Here is a 17,719-nt window from a genome sequence, read left to right as displayed (position 1 = left end):
ACTCTGGAACTCCCACAAAAGGCCAAACTTTTTGCTGTCCCTCTGCAAGCAAAGACTTTTCTTTTCAGGCAGGCTTTTCTTTAAATCAATAGTTCTCCAAACTATGGCCCGCGGACCACATGCAGCCCACTGTGCTTTTTTATCCAGCCTAGCGTGTGTGCATATGGCTGTGTAAGCGTCTTCCTTTGGCCCTCGAAAATGCGGAGCATATATGATGTGGCCCTCCTGCTGAAAAGTTTGGAGACCCCCTGCTTTAAATGACTGGTTGCCCAAGGGGATTTTTTAAAGGCAGCATTTTATTTCATGTTTTACTTGTGCTTTTAGTATTGTTCTTATTATGGATTTTAATGTCATGTTTGTTTAATCCTTTTAAAATATCATACTAATTTATTATTTGGTTTAAAAATGTGTTTCTTTTAATACTGCGACCCCCCTTGGATCCTTTAAGAGGAAGACAGCACATAAATCTTTTAAACAGATAAATAAATAAAACAAGAGATACATGGTTACTTACTCGTTGCACCCCATCAGGAATATCATATATCAGTTTGAGTGTTGGGTCTCGGTAATAACCAGGGAGGCTCTGTGACAAGGTTGCAACTGTAAAAGTTCCGGAGATCACAGCAGAAGCACGGGCGTTAGGGGAGGAGATTTTTCCTGCCAACAAGCATGTCTTGCAAAGAGTGTGGTGACAGGAGAGGATGGCAGGGGTACTTTGGCAAACCTCACACTCTCCAGCCAGGGACTCCCTTCCTGGGCTGGCAGTTTGTAGAGCTGTGTCTGAGGCAATAGCTTCTCCAGGTGGGGGAGAGCGCTTGCCTGGCACCCACAGTGGTATTGAGTCAACACCTGGTGGCAGAATAGGCAGGGACCACTGGGCCCGTTCTGCCTCTTGGCTGCATTCCTCCTTGCTGTAGTCTTGCTCAAAATGGATTTTCTCCAGCAACCTTTGTCTGACTTCAGCAACAGGTTTTCTAGGCAGGCCTTGCTTGTTGGCATCAGGGATGTGACTGAGATTCTTGCTTTGTCCTGCTTCTCTGTTACTTGCAAAATCCTGCACCAACAGAGTCTGGGCAACATTGTCACTCAGCAAATGCTGAATCTGGGAGGACAATTTCTGTTCATCTAAGCTGCTTGGGATGGATGGGCTCTTTGACCAGCTGGTTTTGCTGTTTTCCGTCAGCTGCTGGAGGCTCCTCTGGCTTTCTGTGCTTAACATCTCATCCACAGTTTTCCCTTGCTGCACCTCAGAGCGAAGGAGTTGCTCAGAAAGGGAAGCCTTCCTCTGGTTAAAGAAGAAATTAAATGCTTCCAGAATCTGCACCTTTGCTTCATAAGGGTAGGCAAGGCTGAGCTTGTACCTGTCTCGACGGATGAGAACTTCGGTCAGACAACCTTTCAGGTAGTTACACAGATCAGTCAGAACCTCATCTTCAGGTCCCTCCAAGCCTAGCTCAGAGTAGCTGAAGCTGTCAAAGAGGTAATTAAGGTCCTTTGTAAGGTTCTCCGCTCCTTGTGTGCCTGAAAGTCTGCCATCACCTCTCTGGACTGCAAGCAAAATGGAGTTAGCATGTCTTTGTTCAGCACTCTGAGATTCTACTTCACAAGCTTTCTCCTTCTGGGTCATTCTTTCCTGGCTGACCTCTTTCTGCAGAGTATGGAGCTCCTCTTGAGCTTCCTTCTGCAAATGGTTCACACTGTCCTTGGCAGCTAGCTGCTGTAGTTCAGCCATGGACTCAGTGCTGTCCAGAGGCTTCTGCCACGAAAGACTATGGGAACGTCTGAGGAGGAGCCTTGGTTTTGATTTTTGGCTGTCTGCAGCCCCTGTGGTGTCAGAGAGGTCCAAGGATCTGAAGACACTGGAGTCAACATGGAGAGACAAAGACTTCTTGAAACCAGAGTTTGTGAAGCCCTCAAACCTTGACACAGCGCCTCCTAGCGTGGCCTGCGGGGGATCTGTTTTTGGCCCTTGTGGTGCTTTCTGGAACTGCATGGCCTCCCTCATCAGGCTCTCAGGTTCGATAGCAGTGGCAGCCACTCCTGAAAACTGCAGTTCACTGTCTGGAGGTTGGCCGTCAGCAGGCAAACTCCCAGAGAACTTTCGTACCAGTGGAGTACCCAGGCTTGACATGGATGGAAGGGAAGGCTTCGAGCTAAATTTGGCAGCCAGTTTGTGTTCAGTTTTGCCATTGGGCTTGGGTGAATTCAGGTTTCTCAATCCAGATTCTTCAGAGGATTTGAGTTGGCCTGGCACAGCACTCTGCCTGTGGATCACTGGCAAGTGGGACGGTTGGGAGGGATCGTCTTTTTGACAGTCTTGAGACACTCCTCTTGTGGCAATAATTTTTTCAGCATGTTGTTTGGCTTGTAAAATGTCCATCAAATTCCCAACAAAATAAAAATTCTCATGGTCCTCATGGCACAAGAGCAGTGGACAGAGGCTCTGGAGTTCCCCTGGTAGGGCCCTCTCGCCATGGGCTCCCAAATCTTTTTTGCTGATCTTCTCTTTCCGCAAAGTGGCCTCCAGCTGCTGAGAAAGCTGAGAAATGGCCAGGTGAGCGGACAGAAGAGCACTCATTCCCCCAGCCCCATCCGATGCTGCCTGCAGATAGAGGGTGGTGACACCATCACTATTTACATCCACCACGCTCACCTGGTTATGGTGCAAAATGTTGCTGAGTTCCTTATCGCAGAACCTTTGCATGTAAAGGTAAATGTCAGAATCTATTACCAACAAGAAGTCCTCTGGTGGTTCTACGAGACTCTCCACAGAGTTCTGGATGGATAATGGCCCCCCAACAGTCTCCTTCTTCTCATCTTGTGCCACCTCATGGGGGGAGGCCCCATCTCCTGGAGCCTTGCCTGCAGATCTCCTGCTGTTTTCTTGAGAGACGGTCCCTCTCTGCTTGCTCCTGAGGGATCTGAGCAGCTCTGAGCTGAAAGCCTGAAGCTCTGTGAAGGACCCTTTGACAGAACAAGTCATCTCCTGGGGATTAAAGTTGAAGTGGATGCCTTTGTACTGCTTGAACAGACTGCACAAGACATCCTTGCCCTTGGGGACGCATCCATAATCAATCTTCATGTGGACACGGACAAAGACCTGAGGAGAAAAGCATTAATACCTTTTTAGATACACCAAAAATGGAGCCATACTCAAGGACACTGTTTTTACATGTCATCCATAAAGACGTTTTGCCAGAGGAAACCAAACTCAGGAGGCAAACGCACCTCTGCTATGAGTCATATATAAATTGAGAATGTTTGTGGGAGATGGGGGTCCAGTCTTTTCATCTAAAAGAATGTAAAAGTGGGAAAAGCTCCCTCATCCCTTATCTTTCTTCCCTGCTGTCTTTCACCTCAAACACATTTCTCCCACCTTGACTCAGTTCTGGTGTGGGAACCAAACTGGCAGGAAAAGAGGAGTTAAGGTTGTTTTAGATATTTTTTTATAGTGAGGATAAGCAACCTTGGTAGGTCTGACGCCAGCTGCCTGCTCCTACAATCCTCTAGGGAATGCGCAATCTGTTGAAAATTTAAAAAGGGAGAGGGCAGAGATGGCTGGAATTCTACTGCTGATTTTGAAAGCTGGCTATTCCAGTGTGCAAAACACTGCAAGGGAGTGTAAAAGTCTTCAAGGAACAGCAGCTCTTCTTTTTTCCTGCCTTCCTTTCTTTCTGGCTGGGTAACACCCTTTTTTTGGCACGGGCATGGCAATCTGATGGAGCCAAGGGTAGGCACATCTGGCCCCAAGGCTGCACTTTGCCACCATTTCAAAAAAAAATATTTGTCAGGAGAAAAGGCTAATGTTTAATGTACACTAGGACTCACCAGGAGCCTGTCTTTGTATCTTCCTATCCCCTGAGACACTGTTCTGTAAAGAAGCTGTTCAGGATTATTTATGTCCCCCATTCCTCAGATACCTTTCCTTAAAAATCTCAAGGTAGCTTTTTAGATTACAACATGGATTACCATGCTTAAGAGAGCATTTAGACTAACTCCCAACAATCTACGGTTTCTAAAATATGTGCATAAAACAAGCTGTAGAGTGACTCTGGAAAAATTTATTTTCCAAACTAGACTTCTGGGATCCCCCAAGAAGGAAGTGGTGAAGTCCAAAAAAAGCAACTTTTTCAAACTCTGGAACAACCCTACTAAGCATTACCAGTTACTGACAACAGAACCAGGAATGGAGTTCTAGTTCCCTCTAGTTTTACAAAATCTGACATCAAGTACTACATAAACCATGTTTCCTCCAGCAGGGACTAGAAAAGACTTATTGGCTGACAGAAAACATACCTTCACATTCTAGTAAGACATCATTACAAAGTATGACATTGGAAATATATGTTACAGGAAAGTAAGATACAGAGCAGAGAATAACAAATTTGAAGGAAGCATCGTCTTCACAACTAGAACTTGTGGCTTTCTAGTATGAAAGCAGGCCGCTCCCTTTCAAGCATGTAGCTGAAAGATCCTAAACTACGAGTAGTCACCTATCTGAAGAAATACCGAGAGAAGGCACCCAAGCCTTCATTGTGCAACCGTAAGGAGTGTTTGCCTGATTAGACAGGAAGACAGCCACGTGGAGGGGAGGGGAGTGCTTGTGACTTCAGGAACCATTTTTTTCAAAGTTTCTGAAAATGAAACACAGATAGCGAACTGTGCCGTATAGGTGAAGCAAGAATTCAAAATACTTGTCTCTTTTAGGAACTTAATGGATAATAGTCTGCACCAGTCCACAGATAAAATAAAACAACAACCCACTTGATAAAAGCTTAAAAGGCACCAATATAAAGCAGTGTTTACTGTACAACAGGAATGGTAGCTTTTCTGTTCACGACATATTTGAAATGTCAACTCCCCAAACCCAGAGACCAGTATGGCAAATAGTAAGGGATTACAGCAGTGACTGTTCAAAACCTCTTGAAAGCCCAATGTGCAGAAGGTACACATTTCAGAATTAAATTCCAAACCACAACAATTTCTGGAATGAATTCTATTCCATGCTACCTTCTGTAAGATGAAACTACTGTATTTTTCCATGTATAAAACAACACTTTCCCCTAAAATAATTAGAAGGAAAATTGAGGGTTGTTTTATACACGGAAGGAGGCTGAGGCGAAGGGGCACTTGTGTGTGTCTCTTGCTGCTGCCCATTGACTGCTGCTGCCACCCCACCCACCCCGCATTGCCTCCTCCAGAGTTCAGATCACCGCCTTGTCCCCTCCGGTGGTGGAGGCAGCAGAAGGCAGAGACAGAGGCAAAAAAAGCACTCGCACACACTCGGGCGCCTCTCGCTGCTGCCACCACTGCTACCCGATTGCCTCCTCCAGTGTGACTGCCAGAGCTCGCCTCCAGCTCATGCCACCGCCTTGTCCCCTCCGGTGGTGGTGGAGGCAGCAGTAGCAGCAGGAGGCGGAGACGGAAGCACTCACGCACACTCGGACACTTCTTGCTGCTGCCCATTGACTGCCACCGCCGCATTGCTTCCTCCAGTGCTCCCTTCGGGGTGACAAGGCAGGGTACAAGGCAGTGATGAGGTGAGCTGGAGGTGAGCCCTGGAAGTTGCATTGGAGGAGGTGATCAGGCGGCGGAGGCAGCAGCAGCAGGAGATAAGAGGTGGAGGAGCAGTTGTCCATTAACTGCTCCTCCACCTCCAGCAAGGGTCAAAATTAGGGGGTTGTCTTATACACTGGGGGGGGGGGTTGTATATACAGAAAAATATGGTATATGGTATTCTGTTACGTTTCTGAAGGCCACCCCCTCCTGGCAGGTATTGGTGCCCAACTGTACTGTTTGCAATAAACTGTCCTTGGGGCAAACAGGAGATTGGTGGAATGGGAGAGATGATTTGAGCAGAAAACTGCTACTCTTTGAATTCCCAAGCTTCAGATTTAGGCAAGACAAGTGAGTGACAGAGAAAAAAAGAGAAAGAGGTGACATATGTACTTGGACAAACGCTGGAAAAAAATATCCTGCATACTCCCTTTCTAATTTTCTCCCCTTTTGATTTAAAGCAGGAGTGGAAATCCTGTGGTCCTCCAGGTGTCACTGAACTAAACATCATTTTTGTCCCTTGACATGCTAACTAGGACTGATGAGAGCTGCAGTCAGACAACATCTGGAAGACCTAACAATAATTTAAATTAACAAGCAACTATCCTAACAGTTTGGGTTCCACCCTTTTCATCCTCTGGGATGTTTTATATGTCAATGTTCATACAGTAAAAATCTTTATGGGATCTGAAGTCCTACAGTGTAGAGTTTAGAATGTTTTTCAGCTCTGCTGGGTAACTCCCAACAAAGTCAAATAACCCTCTTTTTTTTAAAAAAAAAGTGTGTAGGGGATGTTAAGCTAAGCAATCTTCAATAGACAGAACATGTAAACACAGAACCTTCCCTCTAAACAGCTTTCAGGGTCTCCGATCACCTAGAATATAACTTCTTCTGAGTCAGAACCTTTTCTTCATGTCAGACATGTAGAGTCCAACTGCAGTTTATTTGGCAGCACTGAAAATACCCTTTGCTTACAAGCTGTCCAAATGACAAATATTTTCAATAAGAATTTCATTTTTCTGGAAGTGGTGCTCTGTTGCCACTCTGTGGCTATCGCTGCTTACAGCAACCAACTGTGGTGACAAAAAAGAATTCAGTTGTTTTAATTACCATCATTCTCATGTGTAACTTGTTCTTTCTCCAAAAAAGGGTTTGGGTAGCTTACCAGATATGGTTATTCTATTGCCACTTTCACAAATGATCCCTATGAGACAAGTGAAGCAAAGATATACTGACTGGGCCAAGGCCACTGGATGAGCTTTATGGCACAGCAGGAATTAAAATCTACCGTATTTTTCTGTGTATATAACTGCACAATATACAAGACAACTCCCTGATTTTTGCCATTGCCAGAGGTGGAGGAGCAATTAGCCGACAGCCACAAGGGGCAGTCCAGTGCGGCTGGTCCTCCGCCTCCATGTCTCACTGTCTCCTGCCGCTGCCGCTGCTGGATCGCCTCCTCCAGCGATCATTTAGATCCTAACAATGTTCATTTCATGATTTTATGAAGGTACACCTATGCCTGGTCCACATACTACCGAAATATTCTCACCGTGAAAGTATTTTTACAAAAGGCCAAACCTATTACCCAAAGTTTCCAAAGAGGCAGATGTGTTAGTCTGTTTCAGTGTGTTGGTGGGCTATGGGTAGAGGAAGGAAAAGAAAAAAAGGCAACATTTTGTGGCACTTTAAAGGCTAAAACAGACACCTTAAAGACTGCTTCCCTCTCCCAGGTTTTGGGTGGCCAGCCTGTACTCAGCTACAAACAACCCCGAATCTTAAACAACTGCTGATACAAAACAGGCGACACAGCAGAGAGACAGGAAGAAAACGCTGCCACAAACCTAGAGGCCAGCTCCCCATATCTACATAGGACCATAAAGGGTCCTCTCAATATCAGCCACAACATGAGGGACTTATTAACTTGTTCTTCCTCTAACGTGATTTATGTCATCTTCTGCCAGTTGTGCCCCTTTGCATTCTGAAACAAACAGGACAATCTCTGCATGAAAAATTATTGGATACAGGGGTGACATAAAAAACTGTGACAGAGATACTTATTTCAAAATCTCTCCCATGACACTGTTATGGATCTCAAAGCTACCATTATACAAAACAGGAATTACAAAAGGCAGATTCAAGTGGGAGACAGGAGATGAAGTAACGTAAATTCTAGTTCTAAGGCCTTAAATAAAAATTAGGCCTTCTTAGTTCAATATATATACTGATAAGCAAGCTTTCTATAGCATCTTCTGTACAGTGGTGCCCCGCATAGCGACGATAATCCGTTCCGGATAAATCGTCGCTATCTGGAAACGTCGCTATCTGGGGCAAAAAAAAACATAGGAACGCATTAAACTCCGTTTAATGCGTTCCTATGGGGGATAAACTCACCGCTAAGCGGGAATCCTCCATAGGGCTGCCATTTTCGCCACCTCGGTAAGCGAGGAATCAGCGCGAAAACGCTGCGGGCGGTCATTTTCTTGATCTGGTGGCCATTTTGGAACCACCGATCAGCTGTTCTAAAACATCGCAATGCGAAGATCGGTAAGCGAAACGCAATGCGATTGCAAAACTGATCACAAAAAACGTGTCGCTATGCGGATTCGTTGTTAAACGGTGCACTTGTAAAGCCTGGCACCACTGTATATATAACATTTTGTCTTCCTTGATTGTCTCACCTCTATCCCAGCAATTCTCTGACAGCCAAACCCACCCAGCAGACAGCCAATTACCCTGATGGTGACCTGCAGTTTTAAGCAATTAACATTTTGATAGTCCCATTCTTCTGTTAATAATACATGGGAACAAATCTCTCTTTCTTTTGTCCTTTTTTTTCTTTCTCACCTTGTCTTTTTCTGTCAACAGGTGATTACCAAAAATGGTTAAATAATGTAGTGAGAGAACCCTGTGGTTGTCATGGCAACCAAAAGGTCTTGAGGTAATCTGCCCAAACGAACTCTGGCATGTAGGGTGAAGTCAAGTGCATGTAGGATGAAGTTCTGCAAGACCACCATCTTGCGATTCTACAACTTTACAGCAGAAATCACTTCCCCCACTCCTCCAGGCAGACTGTTTGGCTGTGTGTGGGGGGTCACCCCAACAACATCCGTGTTCTGTCTCTCTGACCCAACACTAGGTACAAACACTCACATTCAGGTCGTGGCAGGATGGATTTCTTGGTCAAAAAGACTTCCTTCTGAATGACTGCAACACCCACCGACACCCATACATTTCAACTGGAATGGGAGCTGCTCTCCTTTGCCCACCTCCTCCTTACAGATCTCAGTCTGGCCCAACAGATTAGGTCCTCCATCCATTATTAAATCATTCAGTAGCAGTACCAGTGGGAGAAAGGAGGCCCAACAGATTTTTTGACTTTTATCCATCCTGCCCATAAACATGAAAGCACAAGACAAATCTCAGCAATATATACTTTAGATTCTCCTGTGAGTCATGCATTGTCAAGGCCACACTATGCCTTGCATTCTGAAATCCACCACTACCATGCTTTTTAACCTATTACCTCATTGGGATTCAATTCAGTGGGGTACGCAGTCACTTCCAAAGGATAGTTTTCCCCACTTACAGACAGGACATGCCTTTTGGCTTTCAGTACTCGCTGAGCCACTGAATGAGAAAAAGAAAAGAACAATCAAGAAAACCTTCAGCAAATGCCACGTTTGCTCAAGGGCTTGGAAGCAGCACAAAACCCCATCACGTTTGCTTTGCATGCACGCACACGTGCATGTGTGTGTGCACGTGCACGCACACACACACACATACAAACACATCCCTATGTTCTCTTCTCTCCATTTTGAATTCTCATTTATATTTCAAAACTTCCCAAAATTCTAGCTACAAAATCCACATTTCAGAATTTCTATTACAAAATGTCATCTTTGATCTTAAGCACATTTTTCACTTTCAGATCAGATTTTACTTTGTGGATGCGCTTAGCATAAATCACAAATTGTTTTACTTTGGCTAGCTTAATTCCTTAACTGGTTATTTGTAATTAACTCCTTTTCCCAACAACAAAAGCATAATTAGGTCACACTATATCTCAGTGTAATACGAGACAGCTTCACTTAACAAGAGGAACCATTATTTGTTTTGTGATATAACTGTAGCTTTCAGTTTCTTTTACAGTTCTATGACTGAAGCCTCACTAAATGGTGGGGAAAGAATCTTACATAGTCCAAATGTTGCCTTATGCTTTCTAGTGGAGTATCAAGTACTGCCTCCTGCTGCTGCCCCGTCCTCTGCATTGGTGTGGAGGGGGCAATGGAGGCAGATGAGAGAAGACAGTGGGTTTTGTTCAGCAAACCTGTCTTCTGTGGTACTGACAGCTGTTCTGTAAAAGTAATCTACACATACCTTTGAGAAAAGGGTAAGTAAAATTAATTTTTAAGAGCTGTAACCAAAATATTAATTAAAAACTCATGGGTGACCTCAAAAAAATGGTGGTAACTCAATTACCTTTTGGACTTTCCAAACTCCTGAGTTGGAGGGAAAACACACACACTTCAGACCCTCACATATGTAAGCTTTCAACTCTCTCTATACTCCCACAAATTCCCACTGCTCATGCCATCTTTCAATTCCCTTTCCAGAAGAAGTGAGAAGCATGTAGTTATTTTAAGGTGTTCATTTCTGAAAACTTCCTCTCATTCTGCAGACAAAATCAATATATTACAGATGGTCTTGCACAACATTTGCTAAATTTCGTAAGTTATACCTATTGTACTTTAGAGGGGAATTTTTTAATTCATTTCCCAAATGAGACAGTTGCATCTTTACCAATTATGAATAAAAGAACACACAACATTCTCTCTCGAGCCATAAGCTACCCTTCCCCTCCTCACACAGAGACACTACTATTATTAAACCAAACAATCCTGCTGCCTGTCCAGCAACCTGATGCGTCTTCAAAAGTAATAATGGCACAGTCTGGGGTCTCTGGTGCAAATTCAATGTTGACAATTTCACCACCACCATTGCGTGCTCTCAGAAAATGGATTGTCAGCTTGTCAGCCACTCGCTCCGGTGGCAGGTCAGCGGGGTATCCACGGACACAGACTGTACAGCCGGTAGACATGTTGTCAAATCTGGAAGGAAAACCTATGTGTCAATAGATGGAGGAGCTAGCATCCCTGCTGCTGACTCACAAATTCAGTTCCTGACAACAGAAATGCATTTTGTCCCTACTGCACATATGAATAGCCTGCTCCCATATTGAGAAAATATGGGACTAAAGGTAGCAGCTGCAAGAAAGGCTTCCAAAGGTAGAAAGCATAGCTTCACAAAACTGCAACTCACAGATAGAGCCTAGCCATCATGGACAGTGGCCATGATGACTGGGAGTATTCTTGAGTTGTAGTTACAAAAAATAACTTTTACTACATATGGAAGAAATATATATTTTGATAGCTGCAGAAAGTCATATTACCATCCCAAGATATATGCAAGATTCTGAGAAATGTTTGTGTGTTTGGTTTTGACAACAGTACAGAGGCACTGCCACAAATATTTAGTTAGTTATATGGCATCAAGTCAGAACTGACTTATGGCAACCCTAACAGGGGTTTCAAGATAAGTGGGATATTTAAGGAGTGGTTTTACCAGTTCCACTCCTCCAGTGAGATGGTTTCCAGAGTCTTGGTCCATCACTCTTATCTATCACACAACAATGGATCCTTTAAGATATAGGAGACCTGTGTTCAAATCCCCACTCAGTCACAAAAACTCACTGAGGGTGACAATGGTAAATCACTTCTTGAACAATTCACATGCATTGAAAACCCCACTGAGGTCACCATAAACCAGAAGTGATTTGACTGTACATAATAGTAATAAATGGTGGGGGTATGTGACAAAAATGGGAGGTATTTTCCTATATTTTTTATATTAAAAGTTATCAAACGCAGAGCTTAGAAAGAGTTAATTAGTAATTTGGGGGAAACTGAAGTACCTGCAATATTATCCTGTCCCTCCATCTTTTTCTTTTTATTTCTTACTGGAAACCGGAGGTTATCATGGGCATTTTGATTTTGGGTGTCAAATTGTAAAAAACCCCTAAAAAATCAAAAGGATGCTGTGCTAAATCCACACCAGCTTCTAAGACCTTTCAGGTAATGTTACTCTCTTTTTACACATCATTTCCCATTTATTTCACCTGGAATGATCAGCTGTAACAACCTGTATTCAAAAGGTCAATAACTGCTTTTAGGCTTAAATGTATCTCTCATGTCACACATGTAATTACACCAAGACGAATACCATTGCGGCTTAGAACAATTCAAAGCTGGGAAATTAATATATTCAAATTCTAATTGTCAGTCCATGTTCTTTACCGTTTTGCTGAAATGCAGTTTTTAATGGTAACTCACCAGTAGCCCATGAGATAGAAACCTATTCCCCTTCCCAACCATCTGCCTCCAACATTTGTCTTCTGACCAGGAGGTCTTCACAGTATTTGTTCACGGTCTCCGTCTGGGAGGAAGCAAATGAATTCTGATCATTTAGCCTGCTGGCCCTGTCTGTTGAGCACCTCCTGCATGCATAATGCAGCAAGAAAAAGCCCAGCTTTGCTTAATACCAGCAAAGAGCCATTGTCTCAACCCCTCACCCCACCCTGAAGCCCCTCTTGCCCCAGCACAGGTGCGAGGATGGACTCCTCTCTACTCTTGAATTATTCATGAAGGATCAAATTAACATGCAGAGAAGTATATGTGCATACTATAAATATTCATGATGCCTCAGGGCTCTTTTTTTTAAAAAAAAATAACACTCATTAAACCTAGTACTTCAGAAAGGGAGAAAGGAAGGGGAGAAATGAGTGTAATGTCAGGGGAAGGGTGTGTGTGTGTATGTGTGTGTGTGTGGGTTGTGTGTGTGTGTGTGTGTGTGTGTGTGTGTGTGTGTGTGTGTGTGTGTGTGTGAGAGTGAGTGAGTGAGAGAGAGAGAGAGAGAGAGAGAGAGAGAGAGAGACACCATGGAGTGGAGTTATGGGACAACCTGAAGGAAGTCATTGTTTTCCTGAAAGAATAGGATTTATCTTTTCATTGGGCCTCCAAACACTTTTCTTGAAATATGTGGCCCTTGACAGAACCACAACACCTCTTTGGCATTTTTAAATTCCGAACAGACAAAGAGTTTTTTGAATCTGCATTACAAAATGGAGTCGTTGATGCCTTCCTTCATTGTGGGTGCTCTGGTTTCACACATACTGCACAACTTGCCCATGGACTCCTCACCCCAATGTTCAGGTGGCTGGCAGCCACAAAGGAGGAACTTTGAGAAAAGCAGCAATTATGAAGCAAGGTTTTGGGGAGTTGGTAGGGCAACATGCAATGAAACAGAGCCCTAGACCAGTGGTCCCCAACCTCTTCTGAACCCCCGGACCGGTTGGGGGGGCGTGGCACTCCCCGCTTGTGGGGGCACTCGCGTGGATCCACAGGGCACACTCATGGGTGAGCGTGGCGTGCTTGTGCACATGCATGGGTGGGCACAGTGCACTCGTGGGTGAAAGGCACACTCGCACACATGCACACAGGTGAGCATGGCATGCTTGTGGGTAGGTGTGGTGCACTTGTGCACATGCACGGATGGGCACGGTGCACTGGCGCATGTCAGCGGGACACCTGTGCATGCGGGTGGGCGGGCTGTGTGTGCGTTTGGGCATGTGTAGGGGGAGTGCATGCGGGGGGGGCGTTGCGAGATCTGTCTCCGTGAGCTGCAGACCGGGAGTTGGGGACCCCTGCTCTAGACTATTCCTAAGATTGACACAATGTGGCCACAATCCCATGTATATGGGGACAATGGCACAGTTTTTTTCTGCCTCTTGGCTTGCCGTTCAATGTGTGACCATGTCCTTGACCCAAGGAAACAGGCCTTGGGACGGATGGACAGCAGCATAGGTAGGTTCACTTGCAGAACCACCTGCTAAATGCAAGGATTCTGGACTATATATTTTTAAAGAAAAATAGTGCCTTATCAGAGCTTAAGAAATCTGAACGCACTGATGTTTTGAGGCCATTCATCACTGACTGTCCCAGAGAATCTCTCTGTCACTGCTCAGTTATGAAGGGCATTATATTCATTCTTTTTCAAAATAACTTTCTAAGCTCTGTGTCTGATGCCATATAATATCAACCTTTTAAAAGGCATGCTTCACAATGGTGACTTCCTGCACTTGGCTGTCTTGTTATGAAGTCATGGAATGCTATGAACCTGGTAGCTGCCTTGGGAGAAAGCTGTAAGTGGCAGGACATTAATAAGCACCAATGTTTCTAAGAGAAGTACAGTGGTGCCTCGCTTAACGAGCGCACCGTATAACGATGAAATCGCATAGCGATCCGTTTTTTCGGATCGCTAATGCGATCGCTCAACGTTTTTCCAATAGGGGAAAATTCGCTTTGCGAAGACCGGTAAGCGTTTCACTTACCAATCTTCGCAAAACGAACCCCGACGATCAGCTGTTCGGCGGCCAAAATGGCCGCCGGAAGCCTGGAAATGGCCCAAAATGGCCGCGCGCAGCGTTTTCGCGCCCTCATTAAGCGAGGCGAGGGCGCGAAAATGGCTGCCGGCCATCCTGAAGCATCGCTGAACGGTGAGTATTTGGCCCATTTGGAACGCATTAAACCATGTTTAATGCGTTCCAATGGAAATCCCTGCCCCGTTCAGTGATGCTTCAGCATAGCGAAGGTTAATCCGGAACGGATTAACCTCGCTATGCGAGGCACCACTGTATATGAGATTTTAGCAATGTGCTTATGAAGCATGAGAGTAAAGCCAAAATATTTTTTTCAGCCACATAAGTACAAATTGGTTAGTCTTTTGCCCTCTTGCCACCGTTTCAAATAATCCACATGCTAAAAATGGCTCCAATTCCCTCCAACCTTTTGAGAGGCAGAGTCACAGGAAAGCGGGGATTCTACTCATGTTAGCCACTGTGGAGTTCAACAAACTGAATTCTGCTCTGAGTGTGGCACAAAGTCCAGAGCCTCACCAGTGGCGTTACTGGTCTTTCTCCCAGTTCAGTGCATCAGGAAAGTCTAGCTATGAAAAAAAATGAAATTGTTTCTCCACAATCTTTTCTCAGATTTATGAGAATCTTTAAATGTTTGTGAAAATGCTGTCCACTGTTGTTTTAAGCATGTGGTTTTATTGTTGTAATTTTAGCATTTCAGTGTATTTTAAATTGCCCTGAGCACTTCTTAGTCATGGGCAAAGTACAACTTCCAAAATCATGCAAACAAATAAATCCGTTCAGAAACAGGTGGCAGTTCTTCTTCCACTTGAAATAATACCAAAACCAATAAACATTTATGCATATGATTTTTTGAAGTTTAAAATGTTTCACATGCATTCTTAACTCTTAATTGTTCCAATTCCTCTCTTGCAGCATCCTCATTCGCTGTTCAGTGTCTCAGTCTTCACCAACCCAGTATTGCTCTAGCTGTTTTGGACTACAACTCTGTTCCTCCCTGATCCTTACTCATACTGGCTGAGGCTGATGGGAGCCATAACCCAAATCTGGTAGAGGGTCCCAAGTTGGAAAGGTGGTAGAGCAAAGCTGTAACCTTCTGTACGAATCACTACCTGTTCACCCTATTAGTCAGGACTGCAGTGATGGGCCCTTCATTTCAGTGGCCTGCTATTCAGTGTTATCATAGGCCTGTCAGGGTGTGGATGAGCCAGGAAGTTGATTAACAAGAGCAAAAACTCTGAGTAAGTAGAGAGCTCTCCCCAGACCAGTCAGTTTTAAGTGGTACTATAGACTGAGTGAGTAGGGACGTGGTGGCGCTGTGGGTTAAACCGCAGAAGCCTCTGTGCTGTAAGGTCTGTAGATCTTCAGTTGTAAGATTGACTCCACGTCACGGAGTGAGCACCTGTCGCTTGTCCCAGCTCCCGCCAAACTAGCATGCAAATGCGAGTAGATGAATAGGGACCACCTCGGTGGGAAGGTAACAGCGTTCGGTGTCTAAGTCGCACTGGCCATGTGACCACGGAAAATTGTCTTTGGACAAAACGCTGGCTCTATGGCTTGGAAACGGGGATGAGTACCGCCCCCTAGTGTCGAACACGACTGGACAAAAATTGTCATGGGGAACCTTTACCTTTACCTATAGACTGAGTGAACAGCACCCTGCCCACCACACAATGGGCCATCCACACTGCATTTACAGCTACCTCCCCCAACCCTGGCAAAAAAAGGATTAAGCTGAAATTATTAGTCTTGGGGCACATCATGAGAAGGCAAGAGTCACTAGAAAAAGCAATGCTGGAAAAAAAGTGAAGGGAACTGGGAAAACGGGAGAGCGAAAATGAGAAGGATGGACTCGATGAAGGAAGCCACGATTTTGACTTTGCAAGACTTGAGCAAAGCGGTTAATAACCTGGCAGTCAGTTTAAGGCACAGGGTTCCCCCTAAGTCTGAAGTGGCTTGGGAGCACATTTAAAACAAGCAGACACCCCACCAGCCAAGAATGAGACTCGGGGATCTCTGCCTTAGGAGACGGTAGCTGGGAATTAGAAAACCGGCCAGCGGCCGTCCTCTTTTTTTTGGGGGGGGGTCGGGGGAGAGGCACCTCTTTCGTTTCCCAAACCCGCCACTTCCCGCGTTTCCACAGCAGAAGTGGCGGAAAGACGGCGCAACGAAGGGAGGAGGCTCAAGCCGTGGACACGGAGGATAAACTGAAGAAGAAAAAATCAACAACAAAGACGGTTCTGGCTGGAAGGGTTAGCAGTGGGTTAGGGTCAGCAGGAGAAGGGAGAGGCGGGCGATTATAAAAGGGGGTGGTGGGAGCGGGAGAGATAGGGGGGAAAGCACGTACCTCGAAAAAGGTTGCGGTAACAACAGACAACACAGCCTGAACCGAAAACGAAACCTCTGCCCCAGAACCACCCACTCTGCACAAAAGAAAAGGCCCGGAAGAAGGCGGGGGAGGAGGGACGCCAACGACCCAAGGAGACACGGAACAGTGCTTTCCTACGTGCTGGGTTTCTGTTTACAGAAGTCACGCGACACGGGCTACAGAAATGCAGGCACATCCAGTCGCAAGGGAGAGTGGGTTTATCCATGTACGATTGCCCCTTTTGGTGTGGGTAGTCTTTAAATCGAGAGCGTGGAAAAGTTACTTTTTTAGCGAACAACTCTCAGAATCCAAGACGGTAATTCGGCGAGCTTTTAATTCGAAAAGATAAACGTCCAAGTTGAGTCCCGATTCGTGGAACCCCCTGCGAGCATGGCCGCGCAGACTGGGAGATGGGCATTGTGGTGCCGCGCATCAGAAGGGTACGGCGTTGGACAGGCAATTAATTAGACGTTCAGGGATAGTCTAACTCAGGATAACAGTTATGGAAGGAGGACAGTTGTACCTTTTTTTGCTTAATTTTCAGAAAACGTCCGATTGGCGTCTTACGAACAATTTTAGATTCGAAGTCTTTGATTTTTATGTAGCAGGAAGATTCGAACATCCTCAACCCAACATATGCAGTTCTGCAAAGCTGCTGTTGCTGACTCTCTTCAGTCCTTGAAGCCTTCTAGAAGGCATCCCCACGCACTGTCTTTGTACGTGCAACAAGGATCCAGGCAGTGCAGTTAGTTGTCTGTGCATTTCTGTGCTTTATGCAAGATTCTTCGTATTTTGTTTGGGTGCTTAGAACTGATTGGAGGGGCTGTGGGCCTCGGATGAGACCAAAATGCTTCCAATTAACTTTCGCAGATTTACTTACAGGTTTAGACTTACCAAGTTTTTTTTAAAAAGTCTATACGCCCCCAACTATAAATTTTGTAATAATTTCCATAATATTGTAGTTAAGTTTATGAAAATAAAATGTTTTAATGCATGCATGCTGAGCTTTTTGTTTTATTGATTTTTTCGTTTGTTTGTTTTTGCCCAGCAGGGTTCCTGACAAATAATATGCTAAAATTATTAAAAGGTCAAAAACATACAAAAACAGATTAAAAATGTTTTTGAACCCAATCTGAAAACAGGCTAGGGTGGAAAGAGCAATCACTTAAACAACTTTGTGAACAATCCTCAAAATCCTTTTGTACAAGAGACCAACTTCATTTAGGCCAGTCCTTGACTAATGAGCACCTTGATGCTGAGCATCATTCAGTTAGAAATGGTCATGATAGACATGTTTTCTG

At 44.8% G+C, this 17,719-nt stretch overlaps 1 protein-coding gene and 1 long non-coding RNA gene across 10 annotated transcripts in view; one reads left to right on the top strand and one right to left on the bottom strand.

Moving 5' to 3' along the window:
* Positions 1 to 16,536, bottom strand: part of LOC110080287 (uncharacterized) — a 34,335-nt gene extending 17,799 nt beyond the window's left edge. For 3 of the 9 annotated variants that reach the window (XM_073004088.2, XM_073004086.2, XM_078377760.1), the window contains exons 1-5: positions 16,398 to 16,536; positions 11,949 to 12,051; positions 10,477 to 10,667; positions 9,083 to 9,186; positions 515 to 3,100 (exon numbers count right to left, since the gene is read on the bottom strand). In XM_073004088.2, coding sequence (XP_072860189.2) covers positions 515 to 3,100; positions 9,083 to 9,186; positions 10,477 to 10,657 — 2,871 coding nt within the window. In that variant the 5' untranslated portion in view covers positions 10,658 to 10,667; positions 11,949 to 12,051; positions 16,398 to 16,536. Of the gene's footprint in view, positions 1 to 514; positions 3,101 to 6,666; positions 6,688 to 7,950; positions 9,003 to 9,082; positions 9,187 to 10,038; positions 10,668 to 11,530; positions 11,905 to 11,948; positions 12,052 to 16,397 lie in introns of those variants that run through there. The other 6 variants (XM_078377761.1, XM_020796065.3, XM_078377758.1 and 3 more) reach the window with 6 other exon arrangements.
* LOC144583609 (uncharacterized) lies at positions 13,864 to 17,430 on the top strand. Its single transcript, XR_013537504.1, has 2 exons — positions 13,864 to 16,302; positions 16,963 to 17,430. It is a non-coding gene; the product is annotated as an uncharacterized LOC144583609 (long non-coding RNA).
* Positions 17,431 to 17,719: the final 289 nt, after the last annotated feature.

Source organism: Pogona vitticeps, chromosome 6 (assembly GCF_051106095.1).
Source record: "Pogona vitticeps strain Pit_001003342236 chromosome 6, PviZW2.1, whole genome shotgun sequence".
NCBI lineage: Eukaryota > Metazoa > Chordata > Lepidosauria > Squamata > Agamidae > Pogona > Pogona vitticeps.
This window is presented reverse-complemented; position numbering and strand designations above follow the sequence as displayed.